The sequence below is a fragment of the Desmodus rotundus genome, chromosome 3 (genome assembly GCF_022682495.2).
Source record: "Desmodus rotundus isolate HL8 chromosome 3, HLdesRot8A.1, whole genome shotgun sequence".
NCBI lineage: Eukaryota > Metazoa > Chordata > Mammalia > Chiroptera > Phyllostomidae > Desmodus > Desmodus rotundus.
In genome coordinates this window covers 201571129-201589182 of record NC_071389.1, presented here as the reverse complement: position 1 = coordinate 201589182, position 18054 = coordinate 201571129, and the positions used below count along the sequence as shown (strand labels likewise).

The 18054-nt window shown below is 61.9% G+C and overlaps 1 protein-coding gene across 1 annotated transcript in view; it reads right to left on the bottom strand.

The window, feature by feature from the left end:
* Nucleotides 1-1229: 1229 nt before the first annotated feature.
* Nucleotides 1230-18054, bottom strand: part of MOV10L1 (Mov10 like RNA helicase 1) — a 35559-nt gene continuing 18734 nt past the window's right edge. The window contains exons 11-26 of the mRNA XM_053919819.1: nucleotides 17624-17801; nucleotides 17380-17450; nucleotides 15803-15894; nucleotides 11936-11994; nucleotides 11404-11501; nucleotides 9970-10078; nucleotides 9507-9685; nucleotides 8877-9023; nucleotides 8142-8263; nucleotides 7234-7333; nucleotides 6880-7044; nucleotides 6105-6278; nucleotides 3451-3600; nucleotides 2114-2221; nucleotides 1481-1618; nucleotides 1230-1372 (exon numbers count right to left, since the gene is read on the bottom strand). Coding sequence (XP_053775794.1) covers nucleotides 1277-1372; nucleotides 1481-1618; nucleotides 2114-2221; nucleotides 3451-3600; nucleotides 6105-6278; nucleotides 6880-7044; nucleotides 7234-7333; nucleotides 8142-8263; nucleotides 8877-9023; nucleotides 9507-9685; nucleotides 9970-10078; nucleotides 11404-11501; nucleotides 11936-11994; nucleotides 15803-15894; nucleotides 17380-17450; nucleotides 17624-17801 — 1986 coding nt within the window. The 3' untranslated portion in view covers nucleotides 1230-1276. The remainder of the gene's footprint in view (nucleotides 1373-1480; nucleotides 1619-2113; nucleotides 2222-3450; nucleotides 3601-6104; nucleotides 6279-6879; nucleotides 7045-7233; nucleotides 7334-8141; nucleotides 8264-8876; nucleotides 9024-9506; nucleotides 9686-9969; nucleotides 10079-11403; nucleotides 11502-11935; nucleotides 11995-15802; nucleotides 15895-17379; nucleotides 17451-17623; nucleotides 17802-18054) is intronic.

Genomic DNA, 18054 nt, shown 5'->3' with positions numbered 1-18054 from the left:
GAGTGTCTTTTATGTGGCCAGCCCACTGCCTGGCTGAGGACCTACACCAGCAGCCCAGACGACGTCCTGGGGACCAGAACGACCCAAGGCCCCTGTGGGCGCGCGCTTGTCTGGAGCCGCAGCCCTGGGCGTGGGCAGATGGGCGGCACCAGCCAGTCCTTGGACAGACCCCAGCTCTGCAAGATGGAAGGGGACTGCCTCTCCAAGGAGGGGCTGCTTTTCCCAGAAATGGGTCACAGAGACGCCAGGTTCGGAGACACACTGGGTGTCTCAGGAGAAGCTTCTGGAAACCGGCCAGGGGCTGGCCCAGGACCCTCACACCAGCCCTTCCCACGGTGCCTCCCATTGGAGGCCCTGGCGTGAGCCCATCCCCGTGGTGGGGCAGCTGTGGACGGCACTGGGCCCGGACCTCCTACCGCCACACCCTGAGCTGGCGCCCCTGCCCCCCTGCCCAGACTGGGTAAATGGCCAGGTGCCCCACTGGAGCCTCTTGGGAGCCCCCACACCATGGCCTTGGACAGCATCATCACGGCCAGACAGGTTGTCCCTGGGCCCTCAAGGGCCCAGCCTGTGTGAGAGGAGCCCAACCCCAGAGGGGAAGCCACATGGGGCCTGTCCTACCTGGGGACAGTGGGCAGAGACCAGGTCAGGACCCCCAGACACTGCAGCTGCGACAGGCTGGCGGTTCCCAGCCTCACTGTCCCCAGTCTCTGTCTTCTCGTGTGCCCGTAGAGGGTGCAGTCCGGTGTTCCCCCAGCCCAGGCTCGGCCCGCCTCCCGCACACACGACCTGGTGGCCACTCGCTGCCTCTACGAGGGCCAGGGCCAGGTGGGCATTTAAGACACACGGACTTAAATGTGCTGGGGTGTGTGGCCCCCAGCTGGGTGCTGTTCACGGGGGACACAGCCAATGTGTATGCATTTCCAGCCTTCCCTAGGAACGGCCCCCGAGGGTCTGCACAAGGGGCCACATCTGGGCCAGAGAGGACTGGCAGGGGCCGCCACACCGGCCAACCCAGGGGCAGGACTGAGGCCCAGGCAGGAGGGGGCGCGGGAGGCTTGCTTTATTCGTTTATTTATCCATCATCATCGTCGTCTGAGGACAATTTTTTGTTGTGTTTAGAGAGAGAGGAAGAAAGTGGGAGAGAAACATCGATGTGAGAGAGAAACATGGACTGGGTGCCTCCACACGTGCCCCGACCGGGGACTGAACCCGCCACCTTCAGGTGTGCAGGACAGCGCCCCCCCCCCGGAGCCGCGCGGGCCGGGCGGGGGGCTCACTTTTGCAGTGACCGCAGCTCGGGCGGCAGGTCGCAGCCCGTGTACACGCCGTTTGTGATGCTGTATTCCAGCAGGGCACCGAAGCAGGGGTCCTGCGGGTTCGCAAGGGGCTGGGCCTTAGAGCCGGGAGCAAGGACTGGACCCCATCCCTGCCCAGGCCCCGCCCTCCCCAGGAGACTGGGTGCGGGGCGGCCGCTCACTCTGACTAGAACGTAAGGGTTTCCCAGAACGATCAGCAGGGCTTTGGGTCTGGTGACGGCGACATTGAACCTCTTGGAGTTGGACAAGAAACCCAAGAAATACCGATCATCTTCGAATTCATCTTCATTCGATCGCACCTAAAAACACAGGAGAAAAATGGAACGTTTCAAGACTTTTTGTCACAGAAAGAAACTGTCAATATACAAAAGCATTTAGAAATGGAGAACATCAGTGGGCCCCGTTTTTGGTTAAAAGAAAGAAAAAACGGGGATGGGGGAGGAGCCTGAGCAGCAGGGGCCAGGCACCCTGGGCCCAGGGTTTTGGGGGAGAGGCAGGGTAGCAGGTGACTGTTCTTCTGGCTGTTCTATGTCTCTAACTCACCTGCAGGTGGCGCTCTGCCTGGCAGGGCCCCTCAAGGTCGGACGCTGCCCGTACTCCACCCAGTCCCTGCATCCCCAGCACGTTCTCCACTGTGTCCTGGCTCCTCCCCTGTGCTCTGCTGGCCTGCAGATGGCCGTGAGGGCACCTCCCCGCAGGCCCCGACCTTGCCGCTTTCTACCCGTGTGCGCCGCGGACCCGCCAGCACGCAGGCGGCCCCAGACACCGCTGCCCCACACGGGAGGGCCACCTACAGTGGAGATGATGATGACCAAGTGCTCTTGTCCTTGGAACTCCTCCACCGACCCCACCTTTATGTCCGTCAGATCCACGTTTCTCAGAAGAATCTTGATTTTTTCCACCTTTAAGGAGATGAAAAGATCAGAGGATGCTTTACGAGCCTGACCATTCCCTGACACACTACAGCGTATGTGAGGGCGACCTGGCGTGCGGTGCTGCCTCTCAGGTCCAAACCTCCTGAAGCTAACTGGGTCGGAACCGAACCCCGACCTCGGACGGAGTGCGCAGGGTGGTGGGGGGGGCGCAACTCTCCTCAGGACGGTGCCCGCTCCCCGGGGGCCCGGAGACCTAGAGGGACGGAGCGGAGTCAGGGGCACAGGTGTGGGAAGCCCAGGCTGGGGTGCGGTGAGGGGCACCGGTGGCCGTGGCTGGGGAAGAGCACGTCTCTTCCACGCAAGGGGGGCTCTTAAGATTCACAGGAGAGCACCAGGGTCGCGCCCCGGGGGCAGGTCTGCAGACTCGCTGCGAGGGACTCAGCCCCCGACGCCCCCCCACAGAGGAGCAGCTGCGGGAGCTGGGTGGGCAGTGCAGCGGCGCTGGGCCCACAGCGCGCACATGGTGTGGTGGTTGCAGCAGGGCCACACGCCACGCAGACACCATGCGCCCTGGTCCCTGCCGCGACCCCCCCCCCCCCACCCCCCGCACATGTGTGAGCACACCTTCAGAGCAAAGTGGGAAAACACGTCCCAATGGCAGGGCGTGGAAGGGTCTCTTAGGTGAGAAACGAAAAGCACGACCACGGAGCACACGAACAACATGTGTCCCGTGTACGTCTGACCCGTGGACTCGAGCACGAAGGGAGCCGGGACAAGCGGGAGGCCAGCGGAGCCATGGTGTAGCATGCGGCCACCGGCCCAGGCAGACAGATGCTGACTCAGCACGCACTGGGGACAATCAGCCGAGACCGACCGGAAGCGAGCACTCGACTTGAATGGGAGTTTTGACAAAACATGAACTAGCGTCCAATAAACACATGGAAAGGTTCTTAAACCCCTGGAGACCCAGGGAAGCCCTGTGCCCAGGTCACGGGCGGTGTGGCGTGTGGGCACAGGCAGGCGCCTGCAGACGGCAGACAGCGGTGGCCTCGCTGCAGTGAGAGCACGGGGGACGGATGGGCAGACGGAGGGGGGGGGCTCCCAGCCCCAGGACACCAGGGAGCCCTGGGGGGGTGGGCCCAGGGACAGTGGCTGGGGGAGGAGGCGAGGGACCTGGCTCCTCGTGACCCTGTCTTTGTTTCCCTGTCTCTGCGGGGCCTCTGTGGACAAGAAAGCACTGAGGAGGAGGGCCCCACCTGCTTGCGGTAGGGCGTGATCACTCCGATGTCTTGCGCAGACACCTGGCTGGAGAGGCTCCTGGCGAGGAGGCAGCTGTAGCGCAGAACCTGGACGGCCTCGGCTGGGTTGAACCAGGACGGGCTCCTCCCCTCGCGAGCTTCGCTGCCCTGTGAACGAGCCGCAGAGCAGGGACTGGGAACCCAGCGGGGGTGGCACGGGCGTGGCCATGGAACTGTCACATCCGCACCAGTGCCACAGGGACAAGGATGCGGGAGTCCTCGCGCAGGGACGGGACGGGGACACAGCAGAGTGAGCATGCTGGGAAGAACAGAGGCCCAGGAGCCACAAAGGGGGAGCGGAGTACGCAGCCGAGGCAGCTGCCAGCAGGGGTCAGTGCGGCGGGTGGAGAGCACTCTGGCCGGCCCACCACTCACTCAGGCTGCCCCCCATCCCCACCCCGCACGTGTCAGCGTGAGGCCTTCCTCCGTCCGAACTGCAGGCACATGACCATCCTGGGCACCACTGAGCGTCAGGGAAGTGCAAACCCACCCCTGGGAACTCAGCTCATGCCCTCCAGGACGGCTGGTCACAGGCGCCGGCAAGGATGTGGAGGGGGAGACGGCGCAGGAGCCGTGGAGAACCTTCTCTGTGTGTGGCTCCCTCAGAGCTTTAGAGCAGGAACACCGTGCAACCCGGCGTTTCCTTCCGGGTGTTTGCCCAAAGCACCTGAGCACGGGGCCGGCAGACCTGGGCACCGGCTCCCAGCAGTGCCGTCGCAGCAGCTGTGAGGGGGCTGGAGGAGCGAGGTCCATGGCCCGCCCACAGGGCAGGGCATGGCTCAGCCTTGTGGAGGAAGGCGACCTGGACACGCGAGACCATGTGTGCTCAGTGACGCAGGGCACAGAGCACGGGTGCTGTGTGGTCACACAGACTTGAGGCCCCTGCAGGGGTCAGAGTGGCAGAGACAGAGGCGGGGGGGGGGGGGGCGGGGGGAGGGTTTGACGGGACTGGTCGTTTGGGACGACGGACGGTGAGACAAGGTGACCGTGTTTAGCGCGGCTGAGCCGCGCACCTGCAATGGCCCACGCTGCCCATCTCCTGCTGTGGGTGTTTCACCGCAGGTGCGAGAGCGTGCCGGCGCGGCAGTGGCCAACCGTTGACCCCCAGGACGTGGTTTCCCCGCAGGAGATTCATCCCCTAGACTTACAGAGATGGGGTCAGATAACCGAGGGGGGTGAGCGCAACCGAAACCCCGGGCAGCACAGGCCACGCCCTCAACTGAGCAACCACAGACCCGAAGGGGACAGCCGGCAAAGGGAAAGATGAAGGCGGAGTCGGAACTGGAGGCTTGACTGGCTCATCTCACTACAGACAGACTTAAACTGGAATAAATATAAAAACTAGCTGCTTTGCCCTGGCTGCTGTGGCTCAGAGGACTGAGCGCCTGCCTGCGAACCAAAGCATTGCCGGTTCGGATCCCAGTCAGGGCATGTGCCTGGGTTGCGGGCCAGGTCCCCAGTGGGGGGCAACCACACAATGTTTCTCTCTCCTTTCCCTCTCTCTAAAAATAAATAAAATGTTTGGAAAAAAAAAATCTAGCTACTAAGAAATGTACCTAAAGTAAAAGGATAAACAAAGAATAGGGAGGACAAAGAGATACCAAATAGTAAGAAAGAGGAGAGGGAACATTAGTATCTCGCCAAATGGGACTTACTTTAGTTAGTTAACTTTATCCTCACGTGAGGTCACGCTTGTTGACTTCAGAGAGGGGGAGGGAAGGGGAGAGAGGGAGAGAAACAGACCAGCTGCGCCCCAACTAGGACTGAACCCACAACCCAGGCACACGCCCTGATCAGGAAGTGAACCTGTGACCGTTCGTTTTGCAGGACGACACTCCTACCCACTGAGCCACACGGCCAGGGTGTGTCAATGTGAAATCAACTCGAGACCCAGCGCAGGACGCTGTCCGAGGAGGAAGGTGCTGACAGCACGTGCTACCCGGCACAGCGGTGAACACGGGGGCGGGAGGGGGGGGGGCGCATGACCCGCAGACCCTCGAGGAGCCCTGGTGAGGGGATGCTGACCAGGACACCTCACCCAGGTCCCTGGGGCAGCAGTGCCGTGTGGAGGGAGCGGCGGTCAGAGCCCGGAAGAGCTAAGCAGCAGACCTCACAGACACGTCTCAAAGACGCTGGTGGACCTCACGCCCCTCGACAGAGAGTGAGTCTTCTGGTGTGTCCTCAGAACGCTTACTAAGGCTGAGACCTGCTGGCCATGGAGTTTCACTTTTCTAAAGGTTTATTTTATGTTCACCAGAGAGATGGGAAGGGAGAGACATTGATGCGAGAAACGCTGACAGGCAGCCTCCTGCATACGACCTGACCAGGGATGGAGCCTGCAACCCGGGTGTGTCCCTGACAGGGAGCCGAACCAGGGACCTTTGGGTTTATGGGTTGACTGAGCCACGGTAGCCTAGGCTGGCCACGGACTTCTGAAAGCACCCACAGGTGCTCCCGTGGGAGGGGCGAGCTGCAGTGCCTCTGCCCTGCTGTGCCCCTACGGCGCTGAGGAGTCCCTCAGTCAGCCGAGGCCACTGGCCCAAGCAAAGCGCCACCCCCTGCCTCGTTTGCCTGCAGTCAGCGTCCCAGCCGGCGACGGGGCCACAGCTCACCCTCACGCCGTGGAAGATGAGGGGGAAGCCTTTCCTGGGCAGCTTCTCCCAGCCCAGCAAGGAGGCTGCCACCTTGGGGTCCGCGCAGACCTCCAGCTCCTTGTGGTAGAACAGCCGGGAGGGCAGGGCCAGCAGGGACGCGTGCGACCGGTAGTTCTTCACGAGCTTCGTCACCTGCAGGGACAGGGCGGCGGAGGCCAGGCCAGAGTCAGCCTGCACACCTGGGCCCTGTGAGGGGGTGAAGGACGAGACCCCACCACCCGGGCCTCCTCTCCTGGCCTCTTGTCTGCCACCTGAGTGCAAGTGACCTCAGCACCTCGGGTCACTTGTTGAATAGGACACGTTTTAATGGAAAGAGTGACTGTCAGGAAAGCAGGAAGCCAGGCCTGGCCGTGTGGCCTGCAGGCACCTGGGGGCCCATGCTGCCCAAGCTGAGCCCGCCCGAGGTTCAGGGACACGCGGGCAGGCACGCCTCTCCCAAGTCAGGAGGCGCCAGTCCACAGCCAGCCCCACGCCCAGCCCCCCATGCCCGCCCTCCTTCCTCTCCCGGCGGGGGCGGGGAGGTGGCCTGCCCCTCACATCGCCTCCTGCTCCGTGGTCAAGCTCAGCCTCGTCGGCCCAGCACGGGCCCGGGGGACAGGCCCCACGGCTCTGAGAAGCGCAGGCTCCCAAGCGGTCGTGGGTTGGCTGGGAACCCAGGCTGCACTGGGCACCCCTGCTCGACCCGCCTCTGTCGTCCCCACGGGGACCTGCACCCTGTGGGGCCCGAGCTCACCAGCAAGGGGTTGTAGGCGCCGCAAGCACCGAAGGCGTCTTCATCTCTCAGGTACACCGGCCGGGACATCAGTCTCTCCAGAAGGGACACGTTCAGCCCGTAGGCCATGGCCAGTCTGGACTTGATGACTGGACCGAGCTGCATGGGGTCCCCGGCGAGGACGATCTATGGCACAGGAGGGGCACTTGCTGTGCAGCTAGGCAGCCTGCTGCCGTGCGGGTGGGGTGTGGGCGGCTGGGAGGCAGGAGCGCAGCCCCTGGGCCTGGACTTGGGCCCCTGGCGAGGCTGCATCCCAGCTGGAGCAGGCCCGACGCCCCCACCTCTGCAGAGGACGATGGCACAACAGGGCCTCACCTGGCCGCCGACGTCCGACACCAGCCCCAGAGGAATGAGGCACTCTGGCTCGCTGGCCTGTCCGGCTTCGTCCACAAACACGTGTGTGAAGTGTCCGACTCTAGAGCCAAAGACCTAAGTGGTCACCTCTGTCAGAGTTTCTGGGGGCTGGCTCGGCCAGCCCGGGAAGCTCTACTGGACTCTGTGCCCAACATGGAGGGAAAGAGGTGAAGGGACCAAATGGCATGGCTGGCCAGGCCTGCCAAGGCTGGGGGGCAGGGCTGGCCGGCCGGCCGCTCCGACGCAGGGCCTGCGTTTGGGTGTCTCAGGCTGTCGCTGTGGGAACGGCACCACAGGCCCCGCCTGCCCCACGCAGGACCAGGGCCACATGCTTTCATTTTTCAGTCTGTGTCCCAACTGCTGCTGAAAGGCTGTCCCTTTGTGTCTCCCTTCAGTTCAAACACGAGCGCTTAGGCTGTGGGCCAGGGGTCCTACCTGCAGCCCAGGACGGCTGTGCCCAGCACAGAGTCCTAAATTCACTTAAAACATGGTGGGTTTTTGTGGTCGTGTGTCGTGATGCATTTCATGTGTGGCCCAAGACAACGCTTCTTCCAGTGTGGCGCAGACGCCAGAAGGTCAGACGCCCCTGCCTCGTCTCGGAGTCCCTTCTATAGGACAGCACTGTCCCCGTTCACAGCCACTCAGCTTCTCTCGGCTGCAGCACCCGCCCCCTCGCGCCGTCCTGCCACTGTCTCCTTGGCACCTCCCACCCCCCCTTCAAAACTGGGTTGTCCCTGCCTCTCCTCTGGGTGTCCTCTGCCACCACCCTCCCAGCAGCCTCGGGCCCTGTCCCCTCTGGGGTCTGGGCATGAGCCTCACCTCCCTGGGGAGCTGCCCTGGCCTGCTGCCCCGCCCGCCCGGGTGCTCACCGAACTCCGATTTGGTAGAAGAGGCCGGCGCTGCTGCAGGTGGTGATTATGATCCGGAAGCGGGAGGCCTTCCAGATGTCCTCCCCATCCCTGCAGTATGCCTTGATGGCCTCGATGACCGTCTGGGGGAGCGGTTTGCTTTTAAGTTACTAAGTGTCTTTCAACTGGACACAGTCACAAAGCTGGAAGGAATTCTACGATAATTCTGTTCCACGTTTTAGTTGCGACTAAGCAATGATTTGAGATTGTTTTCTTAAAATATTTATCTTTCCACCCCAAACTGGAGTGGTTCAGTGGATTGAGCACTGGACTGCGAATCAAAGGGTCGCTGGTTCGATTCCCAGTCAGGGCACAGGCCTGGGGTGTGGGCCAGGTCCCAGTAGGGGGGCACATGAGAGGCAACCACACACTGATGTTTCTCTCCCCATCTTTCTCCTTCCCTTCCCCTTTCTCTTAAAGTAAATAAATAAAGTCTTCAAAAACTATCTTTTCACATCAACGTAGCCCACGTTTATAGATTCTGGAACCATGAACATAACGTGTGACCTTGCCAACCCTCCCCCATTCCAAGCGACACCACTGGCCGCTAGACCTGGTTCCTGGCTAAGCGGGATTCCACCCTGTAAACAGGCAGCCAAACCAGTGCCGCAGGGCCGGAGAGGGAGACTCTGGCGGGGAGCAGGTCAGGCACAGGGACAGGGACAGTGACCGCTGGGCGGCCGTGGTGGAGCTCACCTCCTCCAGCCGGCAGGTGGCGTTCACGCGGACCATGGTGCCCGGCTGCAGCAGCTGGCTCTCGTGCAGCCGCAGACACACGAGGTCGGCTGCGCTGTTGGAGGGCACACACACCAAAATCCGGCTGTCGGGCAAGGCATGGTACACCTTCGTGAGGGCGAGGAGACACAGTGCGACAGTCAGCCTTGGGGCCGGGACGCCCACACACCCTTAGGGCGGGTGCGAGAGCTCCGCGCCCCAGGGCCTGAACCACCGCCCACCCGCAGGAGGGCTGCCGGGGCTCCACACATGCTCTCGAAGCTGAGGCCCAAGCGGCGCAGAAACACTGGGCACCCACCCACCGTGTCCACACACTCAACTGTGGCGTCAGTGGGGACTGCGGAGCACAGCGCAGCCACCCCGCAGGGGCCGCCTCTTTTGCAGAACTCCCCGGTGGGCCGACCGGCTTGCTCCTCTCAGAACAAGCGATCACCCCACCCGTGAGACAGGCCCAGCAGCAACACACAGCCAACCACCTACACCCAAGGGAACCGGCTCTTCGACCTCTTTCTGACGCTACGGTGTAACCAGCAGAGTCCCCGCACACTGCGGAGTGCGTGCACTGCCAGCCGCGTGGCCTCCCGCAGTCACCTGTAACACGGCCTCGATGATCGTCACCGTCTTCCCAGTCCCTGGAGGCCCGAAGAGAATGTATGGGAGGGGGCGGCAGTCGCCGCTCAGAATCCTCCTCACGGCCAGCTTCTGGTTCTCGTTGAGCTGGGGGTTGAAAAACTCCTCCTTTCTGGCCTCCGGGGCCTGCATCTCGTTGCCTGGGTCAGAAGCACAGGAACAGGGTCAGGAGGACGCCACACCAGCAACAACCAGCGGGTGGGAAGCTCCTGTGGTGACGCGGTGACGCGGTGACACGGTGCTTCTCGCCACACCAGAGCTGCCCCGGGGCAAACGGCAGGATGCCCACCGTCCCCCTCCTTCAGCGGGAGCGGCCACAGCCCTGAGTCTCCAGTTGCAACAGCACATTCGTTCTCGCCTGTCACATCACTGCCACAGCCCCTCTCATCCCCTGACCGAGCCACTCTGGAGGGACAACACACACCCAGGCGGCTCATCCCCGCAGCGAAGGTCACCGGCCCTGGTGTGTCCTGGGCACCCGCTTGCCCTGTCTTGGTGTCAGGCTTAGGTTGGTCCTTCACAGCTTTCCTGTTCTAGAAGTAACCGTCCGGAAAAAAAAAAAAAAAAAAAAAAGGCGTGAGAAAAAGCTGTGTGTTTACATAGGCCCAGTTTACAGAGCAAACACGGACACCACCCCCAAGGCGCTGGCTTTGGTCACAGGGCGCACGCCCCCTAGAGGACACGAGGAAAATACAGAGCATCTGATGAGAAGCTACCGAGTCGTTTGTTTTTGAATTACCTTTTACAAATAAACGTGAGGGTGACAAGGATGCCCAAACAAGGGCTTTCTCTCTGACTTGGTGTGTGTGCGCCTCCTTTTGAGCCCCCCTCCTGGCGAGGGAGAGCCGCAGAGGGGAGGGCACCTCCACCCTCCGGGAGGGCCGGGGACCCAGCAGGAGTCCCCCAGCAGCGGCACCCGAACCTCAGGTGACACACAACTCCTGTGCTGCGGCCCGCTGCTTCTGAGTCCCTGCACGCAGGATCCCGAGGACCCGCAGGCTGGGCCAGAGCCAGAACGGCTGAGTCCTCAGCCAAAAACAAGGGGGGCCCTGGGTGGACCCCAGAAGTGCTCACTGCCCTGTGACCTCACCCACTCCTCCTCGGGGCCCCTCTGAGGGCCGTGGCCACGGCCTGGCACGGGCACCCTCATTTGGTCCCTGTCTCGGGAGGCGCCGCCCCACGTCCCAGGGTTTGATGTTGAAGCTCTGTGTCTGGGGCTCCGTCTGGAAGGCGGGCCCAGTGCCTGTGAGCCGACCTCGGGCGTGTGTCCAGCCCCGGAGTCTCCCTGAGGCCCAGAGGCACTGCTCCGCATTTAAAATCGTGAAGACTCAGCCCACAGGGACGCGTCCCCCAGAACAGCCGTGGGCCGGGCCAGGGTGACACCCTGCATCTGTCCTGCCAACGACACTGAGTGTGGCAGGTGCCATGAGTGGAGGCCCCTGGGCAGGGAGGCATTCCAACACCACCGCATCTGCATTTGTAACAGGGGCTACAAAACGGTTAAAGGGTTTCTAAGTATTGGATACACTTACAAAACCATTTCTATTTTGCTCGTGAAACTACATGCAGAGCCTCCGACTGTGCCTGGCACAGGACAGGCGCCTGGGCTGCATGAGTAAAAACCACAACACCCTCAGACACTCGCAGAGATGACACATGCTGACCCTCTGCCGGGTGTGTGCCCTCCACACGTCCCCCAGGCACGCACAGTCGCACAGACGCTGCCGAACACACGTGAGCTGCAAGCTCGGACTCTGACAGAGTTTCAGTCTCCTTCTCCCTGTGACTCGGGGTGTCCGGGGCCCACCCCCTTTGTGCCCATCATGCAGAGTGGCAGATGCGCCTCGTGCAGCCGTACCTGGGGGGCAGGCTGTCCGTTGTCTCTGGTGTCCTGTGCGAGGTTCCAACTGCCTGTCACTTGGGGAGACTGCAAAATGATTTCTTCTGGAAACAACACTTTTAAAACAAGAGAAGGGAACAAGACAGATGTTACTGAAAACCTTTAAAAAGATGAATGAAAGCAGCCTGAATGCTCGCAGCGCCCTGAACCACTCAGGGTGGGCCCCGCCCTGCCCCTCCCCCCCCCCAGTCTGGAGCAGGCTCTGCGTGAGCTCTGCGGTGAAAGCTGTCACGCGTCTGCCTACAGGCGCAAAAGGAGCCCAAGAAGAGGGGAAAAGCCAAGTGCGGCGGCTCCGCTTTCGGTAATTTGAACGTGCTCTTTTTACACAGCTGGACTAGTGAGAAAACACACAAAGCTCCCGACGGAAAGAACGCGGGACCCCTCGCGGTCTCACTTCCCACACAGGCCCGAGGAGGCTGACTCGTGGGAAACGCACGCGGAGCTCGGAGGACGCCCTGGGGCGCAGCCCTCTCAGCCCACGGCAGCGTACCTTTCACTCCCAAGTGGACGACCTGTTCGAGCGCGAAGTGACACCGTCTGCTCGTGGTCCTGTGGAGGGCAGACGGCAAAGTAACTCACTTCAAGTTTAGACATGTTAGGGCCCCCACGGTACTTGCAGAGACCCCGCGAGAGCCAGGGCTCCCAGGCGTAGCGCCCGGCGGGTGGAAGGGGGCGTCACGACTGTTTCTGCGCAGCACATGCCGCCGCTGGCAGCCTGAGAAAAGATCGGGGGTGCGTGTTGGGGCAGCGGGGACTCTCCCAGAACGTTTCTGTTTTATCTGTTTCAACGCACAGAGGGGATGAGCAGGGACAGCACAGAAGTGCGGCCCACGAAGGAACGAAGGGACAAAGGGTCAGGGACACGCGCAGACCGCTGCGGCACCGAGAAGGGGTCGTGGTCACGAGGAGTCACCCCCTGAAACTCACGGACAGCTGCGGTGTGTTAAAGGTCTCCAGAGTTTATCGGGACAGAAACGGACGCACCCCGGGCAGCGTCCAGCGCGGGGGGTGGGAGGGTGGTTGGCTCTGCACAGAAAGGCACTGTCACAGGCAGAGGGAGGGAATGGGGACGTCGTCCTGGGCAGGAAGCGGGCTGGTACGGTAAGGCCCCTCCCTTGGGGGACGTGATGCTGGCGCTGACGGGGTCCCTGCTGGACCGGGAGACTCCCTGTCTGGAGGGGCCCACGCCACAGTTAAGTCAGGTCTCCGTTTGGTGACGAGGGCTCGGCACAGTGACTCCAGTGCGGGCCGGCTGCCGTGCTTTTTAACACAACAGAAAGGGTAGAAAATGAAAAAGCGAAGCTCCACCTCCAAAGAAACAGGACGACCAAAGCCCCAAAATGCAGGTGAAGGGCAGCGTCCCGCCGAGAGTGCCAGGCCTCCGGCTGGCGAGGGACTGGCGCTGAGTCGCAGCATCGCTGAGCCTGGGCCACACCCACACTTCGGCCACAGGCAGGCCGAGCCCCTGAGGACTGTGCGGCCCTTCCTGCCTGGGTGACAACGGGGTGCAGGGCGATGCTCCCAGGGCGGAGGGGCCCGTCGGGACCCCTCACAGCACAAAGTCCTGAGAGGGGGTGCACGCAAAGCTGGAGGGGCAGGTGCATGGCCCACCCCACGGACGTGCACCTGAGTGTCCCCGGCAGGAGGCTCCGGGCAGCCCACTCTGTCCCTCCAACGAGATCGTCCACATGCTGCCTGGGAAGCAACCAACTCCAAGATGGGACCCGCTAGAAAGGAGCGGTGCTGGGACTCAGAGGACGGACTTGAGACAGACAATCACCTACAGCAGATGAATTAACGAGGAGGGAGCTTGTGTTCTCATCCCGCCCAGTGAGAGCCGCCCTCACGTCTGTGCGCAGGGGCGCGGGGGGTGGGGGGGGAGACATCAAAGATAGCGCCGAGCAAACGGGATAACCCGACAAGCTGCAGGTCAGCCCCTCACCTCCGACGGCCAGAAATGCATTAAAGGAAGAATTCACCAAAATAAAAAAAATTCATGCTTTTCATTCTGGTAATACAAGAAAGGTTTGATACAAAGTTAGCCAGCTGAAATGCTTCAACTTATCAATAGGCTGAAAAGAAATAACTTAGCCCTGGCTGGTGTGACTCAGTGGACTGAGCACTGGCCTGTGAACCAGAGGGTCGCGGGTTGGATTCCCAGTCAGGGCACGTGCCTGGGTTGTGGGGCCAGGTCCCCAGTAGGGGGCGCATGAGAGGCAACCACACACTGAGGTTTCTCTCCCTCTTTCTCCCTCCCTTCCGCTCTATCTAACTCTAACCCTTCCCCTCTCTCTAAAAATAAATAAATAAAAGAGCAGAGAAGTCAGTGCGGCAGAGACGCACTGGAGAAGACCGCCATGCCGGACGCAGGTCCTCGGAGAAGGTCACAAAAACCAGCGACCCTCCAGCCAGGCTAACAAGGGGGGAGAGAAGAGACAAACAGCATCAGAACCGACAGGGGATGTCAGCTCAGAGCCCACGGACACTGTAAATAATAAATGGCAGAAGGATCTCGTGCCAACAGATTAGACCTCATGGGGGGATCCACGGGCTCCTCCGACAAGCACCCCCAGAGCACCCCCTGCACTGCCGAAGAGACCGCCGTCAGAGGCAGGGAGCGGATCTTCCCCGAGGACACACCAGACTCCGGGCCTCACCGCCCCGTCGCCGTCCCCATGGACTGTCCCAAAGACGGAACAGGAGGTGATGCTTTCCAACTTACTGTGAGGCCCAGGAGAAAAGGGTACTTCAGGAAACTGCAGACCAACACACCTCAACAACACAGATGCAAAAATAAGTAAAATTGTAGCAAATCTGGCACAATACGTGAAAGGCAATCACGCCACGGTACGAGGGGCTTATTCCAGTCACGTACGCTTAACAGACTGAGGAAGAAGAACCCATGGCCACCTCAGAGAGCACGAGAGGCACAGACTCCCACACCCACTGGTGCCTGAAACTCTCGGCAAACTAGGGCTCCAGCTCCTCCTCCCGACAGTGGCCGCTGCCGCTCCCGCTGCCCCACCAGGAACAGACACCTGGGTCTGCACGGTCCCCCAGGCCCCAGCCGTGCAGGAGGCAAAGCAAACAAACAAGCGGACCCAGAGAGGAAGGGAAAGTGGCCTCTCCGTGCGCGAAGGGGGCGTGTGTAGGGGATCCTCTGTGATCCGTAAAAGCTACGAGAAACGTTTCGCTCAGGAAGGGCACAGAACACGAGATTACTGGCTACAAGCAGCCAGAAATTTAAGTTAGACTTCCTGTTCACAGGAGCATTAAAAGTTTCTTCAAGAGTTAGGATGAATTGGACAAGAGACACGCAAAACCTGTACAGCGAGGAGTAGGAAACGTTACTAGAGACACGGAGAAAGACCGCGGCAGACGGAGAGGGCACTTCAGGGCCGGGAGACCACACGTAAGTCGTCAGTTCTCCCTGAATCTCTAGCACCTAGCGATTCAACGTGGCCCCAGCTGAACCTCCACAGACAGGCTGCCATCAGAAGGCACAGGCTGCTCCCGAGACCACCCAGGACGTCGAGCCCAGAGCAGCCGCACGACGCTGCAAACCGGGCCCTGGGGAGGCCTCAGCTACCTGGTTCCAGACAGACAACGAACACAGGGGCAGGCAGGCCCCAGGTGCAGGCCCCACGGGCTTCCAGAGAGCCGGGAGGAGGCGCCCGGAGGGAGACGGCAGCGTTCCCCGCAGTGGTGCAGGGACTGGGGGGTGGCCACGACCCCCGTTAGCCCCTCCACAGAGGCAGCGTTTGCGAAAATTAACTCAGAGTAGGTGGCAGTCCTACCCTCAAACCTTAAAGCTGCAGAACTCCAGACGAAGGCGCGGAAGAAAAGCCACGGCGACGGTGCCTGAGGCGGGCCTCTCGAGCGTGTCACCAAAAGCGTGACGCGTGAAAAAAAAGCTGTTAAACTGAACTTAAGAACTTCTCCCCAACAGGCCGCGTTACAGACAGTAAAACCACACGTCACAATCTGAGGAAATGTTTGCAAGAAACGCACCTGGCAAAGCACTAGTCTGAGAACGCATTGTTCTGCCAGCTCAACAAGCAGCAGTTTAAACACCAGCCCCAACTTCCCCGAGTGCTGACAGTGAGCGTGAATGCGGGACGCAGGGACACTGTGCTCCACCAGCCAGGGACAGCCAGCCGCCCAGGCTGCAGGAGATGCCACCGCCCTGCTCTCGGCCTAAGGTGACCCGACCGGCCGGCTGTGAGCTTGGAGTGGCGGGGACCTCGGCGCGTGCTGCTGGGACATGGGGGGCTGTGTGGAGCCCACCCACGACCCCCAGGCGCGGACCTCCCCCCACGGCGTCTTCCTCCACACTGCTGACGTCCAGGGCCCTCACCTGTTGTACGTGAACTCCACGTCCACGGGCTCAAGGCTGTACGCCTGCTCAAACTCTGGGTTCAGCTTAAGGGTCACGTCCTCTTCGTGAATCTGGAGGAGAAGCAAACGGTTTGATTTCCGTCCTCACACTCGGTTCCTTGGGACAATCTTGTGTGTCTGTGGCACGCTGTGACACACTCACTCCTCCCACGGACCTGAGCGGCAGGTAACAACAGAGAGCAGGTGCGGGGTGCCCACCCCGTGCCCACAGGCCCCGTGCCAGGGTGTCCCGGGCTGCCCCTCCTAGCCGCCGGGGGTTGGCTCTGTTCTGGGACCCTCCAGCCACCGGGAGTGCCTGCAGAAAGCGGTTCTGGACCAGCAGGGAGGACAGGCATTTCTGAGGTGGTGTGCGGGAGGGGGGAGGCCCTCCACAGCCGGGGTCCAGGCTGGGGGTGCTGGGCGCGGCGTGGAAGGGTCAAGACTGCAGGTCAGGGACCACCCCCCTGCAGGAGCCCCAGTCTCCGCAGGAGCCGAGAGGCCCTTCGAGGGAAGCGGGCCCAGCACAGGATGAGACGTGGGAGCACGTCCCCCAGAGGGAGGTGCGCCCAGCCAGCCGCGGGTTCTAGCCCCGAGGACACCACGCACAGGTGCTACCACTCACGGAAACACACAAAACCGGGGTGAAGTTAAAAATGCTGAAAGGCAAAAGTGAGGGAGCCTGAAGTCACAAGACAACGACAAGGCAGCTTCACTGACCCAGACGACCCTTCAGAAATGGCCACTCTTCCGGAGGCAGGCCGAGCGGACAGGGAGGAGACGCCACGTCCCGCCCCCACCTCTCGCAGATGCACCCTCACCCTAACTCTGTGGCCTGAGCCGTGCACTCGTGCCCCCGGGACCTTCTGAAATGACCTCCCATGCCTGTGGCTGCCTCTCATGCACCCGCTCATCTCCTCACCCAGCACCCGTCTCCAGCGGGCAACTGCCCCGCCCCAGCGCACCTGCCGCCTTCCTCGCTCCAGACAACCCACCTGCTGTGTCTTTTAGGGAGAGAAAGGTACACGCTGAGCCGAGCCGGGTGACAGTGTGGCCCGTGTACAGGCACAGAGCGCAGTAAGTGGGGGAGTGAGGTGCCACGTGGTCTCTCCCGAGAGCCCGACTCTCCGGTCCTCACAGCCCAACACCCGCAGGCAGGCCTGGCTGTTTCCAGCTCTCCATGCGGGGCGGCCCGAGGCTCGTCTTGCCTGTCACTGATCCCTGTGCCCTGCCCAGGGCGGGAACGCTGGGACCCGCTGAAGGCCCCAGAGCCCCTGGCACACTGACACCCTCCCTCATGGTGGCATCGGAGCTGGAGTCTGCTTGGTGTGTCTGCTCTGAGGCCCCCTCTTTGGGAGCAGACCGAGAATGCCCGACGCATCACCTGACTTCCGTGCAGCCCGTGTCCCGCCCGGGCAGACTGGCAGGGTTTCTACAGACGTTACACCCTCCGTTCACACCGCTTTCCCTTCAACAGTCGCTTCCCCACACTCGCCCAAGTGCCGCCCAGGGAGACCCCCAGCCCCCGGGAACCCCCCCCCCCCCTCAGCAGCCCCTCACCTTCACCACGTAGCCCACGTACTCGACGACATGGCCATGGTACTCCTGCGTTTTCAAAACCAGCTTGTCGCCTGATGGGAAGCACACAGCGGGTTGTGAGCCACGGCAGCACAGCACGGGGCCAGCCACTTGAAAATGGCGTCAGAGTGACGGAGACAGACGCTGGGTAGCTACCCGAGTTTTAAGTGACACTCTAGCCCCAGTCAGGAGAATGAGCTGAAGCGGCCAGTGCGGCCCCGCCCACCTGCATACAGAGAGGGCCGGCCCTCGGCCAGTCCCGGCACCTCCAGCACCAGGGAGTCCGCACGCCTCTTCAGGGTGACCCCGCTCATGTTGTACTCCTTCAGTTCTACTTCCGCGTGAATCTCCTCAAGCCAGAGCAAAGTCGAAAACTTCTCCTTGTAGTTTGACATGTTCAAGCGCTGCAAGGCAACCCGGCAGTCAGTGGCGGCCGAGGCCCAGGCGGCGGCGGCAGCTCGGGCGTGTGGCTGAGTCGCAGCTGCCAACGCCCCAGGGGAAGTGACGGCTGCAGACAGACAGCCATCCTCAGGTAGGACCCACAGCCACCTGGAGTTGGCAGGCCCTGTAACAGGGACGGATCCCAGGACCTGCGTGGCCTGGGTGGTGAGGAGGCGGTGTGGGGGGCTGAGGGGCAGAGAGCGCAGCCCAGAGGCA